The following is a 5,591-nucleotide window of genomic DNA, read 5'->3' on the forward strand; positions in this document are numbered from 1 at the left end:
AAAAAGATTATAAATAAGATGACATTATACAAAATGGCTGTCAAAAGTGACAGTGTTGCCAGTAGCAAAAAAAAGCCCTGATTTTATGAGTTAAAACATTATTTTAAACAAAAGAATAACTTTCCATAATGAATTTTTACTCTTCATATGAAAAAAATGAGATTAAACTTCAAAATGATCAAAGTTCATTAGTGGTCATAACAAATTATCACGCGGATATATATACTTATATTTATGATCAAATAAACGAGAGTGTAAAACAACATTGAAAATAAATTTTTTTTTTCCATAAATTCAAACGACAAATAAGAAAATTTCACATTAATGTCGCAAACGAAGTAACCATACATAACATTTAACAACTAGTTCTATATAAGGTAACAATGAAAATTTGTAAATAATTTTTCCTCCAATATAAAAGTAATAAAACAGATTATAAGTAATAATTAAAATTATTTAACGAACTAATTATTTAAAATTATACATAATTTAATATTATTTAATTAATAAATTGTTACTACCCTTTATGGGTGAGCCTTATTTAGCTTTATTTTTTAACACGTTCAGATTAAAATTAAGTTAATTAATTTATTTTAAGCAAGCAGATGCGAAAACTAAGTCTTTAAAATAATATTTTAAACAATAATTTACAAAAACTAATAATGTTTTATTCTAAAGATATTTTTTTAACAGTGTTCTTATGCATTTTTACATGACAAGGAGATATCAGCCCTTTTTTAATCTATATATGTGAAAATCCTAATTTTCAGAAACTATTGGCTGCAGCTAAAAATTTAAAGGAAATTGAATGAAATTTAAAGGGATTAACCTGGTATTTTCTGGCAATTTCTTATTAAGAAAGATTAGTATTTATTAAAAGTGCCTTGATTTCAGTAATTATTTTTGGTGACAAGTCCTTTTTTTTCCTCATAACTAAAATAAGATATCACGTTTCAGTACTACAGTTACGAAATGGATTTGGAATTCATAACTTTAAAATAAAAAGTAATATTCAAGAAACAATATTTTTACTGATTTAAATATATATTTTAACGATAACCTAATAAACGAATTGAAAACTCTGGTAATAAAACTTAACAAGTTTACAGAAAAAAGATTATAAATAAGATGACATTATACAAAATGGCTGTCAAAAGTGACAGTGTTGCCAGTAGCAAAAAAAAGCCCTGATTTTATGAGTTAAAACATTATTTTAAACAAAAGAATAACTTTCCATAATGAATTTTTACTCTTCATATGAAAAAAATGAGATTAAACTTCAAAATGATCAAAGTCCATTATTGGCCATAACAAATTATGACGCGGATATATATACTTATATTTATGATCAAATAAACGAGAGCGTAAAACAACATTGAAAATAAATTTTTTTTTTCCATAAATTCAAACGACAAATAAGAAAATTTCACATTAATGTCGCAAACGAAGTAACCATACATAACATTTAACAACTAGTTCTATATAAGGTAACAATGATAATTTGTAAATAATACAAGAATTTATTGTTTGATTTTTGTCATTAATCAAACGGTGCCTTTTAACATAAATGGTGAAAAAAACGCATTAATGGCAAAAATTTCAATTTATAAATGAGAGAAACTGTCCAGAGCTACCCTCCAAACGTGTGTCTACTCAGCGTAATTAAGGTCATTTTAAAGATATTGCGGTCAGTCAGTTATTAGTTTAAACATAAGAGATTTTTCCGTTAAATATCTGGTCTGCAGAATGTTTATTAAAATTTTTGTTTGCGCGAGGTCTTATTTTGGACTCCACAAATGTGGAGCGCAAGCAATCTTTCAAAATTAATTTAAAACTAAAAAAGCCTATCAAGAAAATAGTATACTATTATCTTTTCAAATATAATTTTAAGTAAAAATATATTTACATAAAATTGTTTCACGCATTTACACATAATTTGGATATATAGTTCGAGTCGAGCACTAACAATTAGTGCTCTGTTTGTCTTTTAGTGATCAAGTGGCGACGACTTGGGCAAGTCTAAAATACAAAAAAAATTCCAAATTTTGACATTTTTTGGACACATTCACAAGGGGGCCAACAACGCCGGCGGCCCTCACGTTCTTCTCCGAGTGTTTTTCGATGACCTTTTTAGGACCCAGTTTTTTTTTAGTTTTTTTTACTGATAATCACTATTTTTTACTGTTAATAAAGTGTTTAGTGTGAATTGGGGCTTTTAGCATGCTATCAACAGATTGCTTATAGGTGATGTTAAAGGTGGCACTTGGAAAAACAATATCAAGCGCAGCTTGGGCCGCAGCCTCGACGTTCAAAGTGTTCCTTCGTTAGTTTGTTTATGAATAATACTTTGATATATTTATATATAACAATAATTTTTCCGTATATGTAAATATTTATTTAAATTATATGTATTTATATATATGTATATTATTATATTTATTATGAATATGAATTTATTATATTTTATATAAAGTTTCATAAATAACTTTTTCTTTTTATTAAAGTACAATAAATACAAGTAATTTCTATATACGAACAATAGCTTATTTATCTAAAATGAAAATAAACAAAAAGATTAAAAAAAAAACGATAAAAACGCAACTTCAAAATTCAAGTTAAGATAAAAAAAAGAAAAGAAAAAAAATACGACTCGAAACATAAAAAACAAAACAAAAGTTGTTAAGAATTTAGAAACTTCTTAAAACCCCTCAAAAATAATAATACTAAATAAAACAGTCGATAAGATGTTTACAACAATAATATATAATAGAGGTTTATAAATATGTATGTACGAAGTGAGTATACAAACAAATAAAAATACTAATTACTTAAATTACTTAAAAGCACGTTTAGGAATATATAATAGTAAAAGTAGAGAAGTAAGGTATAGTAACCTAAACTAAGAGAAGGAAAGTATGAGATAAAGTTAATTAGTAGTGTGAAAAAGTTTAAAGAAAAATACTCATGATGCATCATAAAATGATACATAAAATAATACTTTCATGCTTTTTAGTTGAAGAGATAAGAGGCATTTTATTTTCAACTGAAAAGCATGAAAAAATGTATTATTATTAGTGAAAAGGTTTTTTCAATGTTTTCAAAAATAATAACTTCGTCTTGTTGTTAATTTTATCTACAACTTTTATTTTATATGCAGTTATTAATTTATTGGCATTTGGCAAACAAATTTCTTCCCAGCAACTTTTAACATACTCAAGTTCTTCTATTAATGTTTTTGTTCTTAAATGGTGTGGAACTTTTTTACTTATTGTAACATTTTCAAAGTCATAAAATGTCACACCGATATCTGTTTCACACAAATAAATATCTGGTTCAATATTTATTTGTGTGATAAAATATAAGACTTGGAACTCTTTGAATACCATGCATGGTTTTTGTTAATTTTAAGTCCAATATTTGTTTTGATTCATTTTTGGTAAAGTATACATTTTGCTGATTCAATTCAACATATGTTAAATATGAATAAAGTTTTTTTACTTTATCGTCATTTTTTTCCTTGACTGTTCCGTAAGAAGGACTTTTTCTTGTCGACCTTGTAAATTCATGCAAGCTCTATCTAATGAACAGGAATAATTAGAATGCTCAACGACATTAATGTCACAAATCCAGCATACATAATTACCTCCTTTTTGCTGACCTGCTTCAAATTGAGCTGAAGGACTATCACCTTTAAAAAATCTCATTTCATCATAAATTTCAATTTCACTAATCTTAATAGGGTCTTTCATTTCGATAATATCATTCATTCTTTGTTCTGCATAAACAAGCATTTCATTAGTAGCTGAACATCTCCCAAAGATATACCATAGAGGAGCTTCAACAACCGCTTGAATATTTATGGTTTTATTATACTTTTGTTGATATTCTTCAGATGTATAATGAATTGCAGGATCAAATAAAGTTGAAATTGTCATTAAGACGTGACTATAATTGCATATAGTTGAAGTATCATGCCATAACATAAGATGTCTTTTTCGTTCAAGTTTTTTTCAATTTTCGTTCAATTTAATTTTCAAGTTATTGATTTCTTCGTCTTGGTCATTTTCTTCCATTTCATTAATCCTTTTTAGATAGTTAATAATTGTTGTACGCGACATTTTTTCATACTCTTCATCAGTTTTAACCCTCATATAAATCCAATGATTTTTTGTTATGCTATCTCTAATTACTTTTAGAGGATGTACTCTGCCATCTATAGAAAATGTTTCAGTTTGTATTTCATTATTTCTTACAACAAGTTTGGAGAAAGTTTGTTGAGCAATAAGCTCTCCTAATGAATATTTATTTTCTGATACAAGCAAATTCAGTTTTGCTGCAACCTGAGCATTTGTTTCTTCTTGGGGAAAGGAAACATTCAAATTTGTGAGCCTAAACAAAATAAAAATTCCAAGTTGGTATATGCATAGATACTTAATTACATTTTTTGTAACAATACTTGTAAAAGTTCTTGTTTTTAATTTTAATTACTAGGTAAACTATTCAAAATATTTATTTGTGAATTTGTAAAATTTTACGTTTGTTTTCAATTAACTAAAATAAAATAGGAATATTAAGAAATAAAAAAAACATCTGTAAAATATAAAAATTTAAAAATATAATAAAATATTTAAATTATTATAAAAATATGCAATACATTTATTTATATATATATTTAAATTATTATTTCTTATTAATATATATATTTAAATTATTATAAAACTTGAAAAATTAAACTTCAAACAATTAAAGCAGATAAAACAAATATAAACAATTGTAAAAATAACTTCACCGCCTTTTTTTTCTTCGAATTATAACCGGACTTTTTTCTCCACTTCTTCTTTTCAGCTCAGATAAACTTGTTAGATTGACATCGTTCTCCTTTAGAAATTCTTTAACAATCTGCCTACCATTTTTTGGCATCTTACTTTCACTATCAATGATATTATATTTTCTTGCAAGATCAGAGTAGTTAATTTTTTCCCCAGTTTGATAAACCTTTACCTCCTCAAGACATGAATTCAGTTGGTCTTTATATGCATGTGATGATCCAATATGTTTTTTAGGTTTTTTACACCCTATTGTAAAAAAAAATATATTTAAATTTGTAACTTTATATTTACATTTTCATTTACATTTATATAATGAAAGAAAAAATTAAGTTTTTATAAAAATTGAATCATCAACTGAAGAACTTATATAAGAATAAATTATTTGTATGTATTTATTTGTCCCCCCCCCCCACACACACACACTTACACACGCACACACACATACACACACACACACACACACAATAAATATAAAAAATGTTTACTGTATCTACTTTTTCTTTTAATTCATAAGATCGCTGCTCTGCTAGTTTAAATGTTTCCATACTAGTAATAAGACGATGGTTATTTCTTGTCCTAAGTGAAATGTTTTTGCCATATGTTCTAAATATTTAATAATATATAAAAAATATCATGTCAAAAATTGTGGGTGGTATTAACATTTTAAAAGTATTCATATCTACCTTATAACTGATGTTTCTTTCCATTGATTTTCAATATCTATCACAGTGTTTTTAATTATATGCTTTCTTTGCTTGGACA

The 5,591-nt window shown here is 25.7% G+C and overlaps 1 protein-coding gene across 1 annotated transcript; it reads right to left on the reverse strand.

The window, feature by feature from the left end:
• Positions 1–4,010: 4,010 nt before the first annotated feature.
• LOC136087994 (uncharacterized) lies at positions 4,011–5,272 on the reverse strand. Its single transcript, XM_065811630.1, has 3 exons — positions 5,257–5,272; positions 4,790–5,075; positions 4,011–4,389 (listed from the first exon to the last, which is right to left on the reverse strand). The coding sequence occupies exons 1-3, from the start codon at positions 5,270–5,272 to the stop codon at positions 4,011–4,013; spliced, it is 681 nt and encodes a 226-aa protein (XP_065667702.1).
• Positions 5,273–5,591: the final 319 nt, after the last annotated feature.

Source organism: Hydra vulgaris, chromosome 12 (genome assembly GCF_038396675.1).
Source record: "Hydra vulgaris chromosome 12, alternate assembly HydraT2T_AEP".
NCBI classification, from domain to species: Eukaryota; Metazoa; Cnidaria; class Hydrozoa; order Anthoathecata; family Hydridae; genus Hydra; species Hydra vulgaris.

Coding starts and splice junctions, on each gene's coding strand:
- LOC136087994 (XM_065811630.1), bottom strand. Junction 4,390..4,789: donor ATTCGAAGAAAAAAAAGGCG/GTGAAGTTATTT, acceptor TATTTTGTTTAG/GCTCACAAATTTGAATGTTT.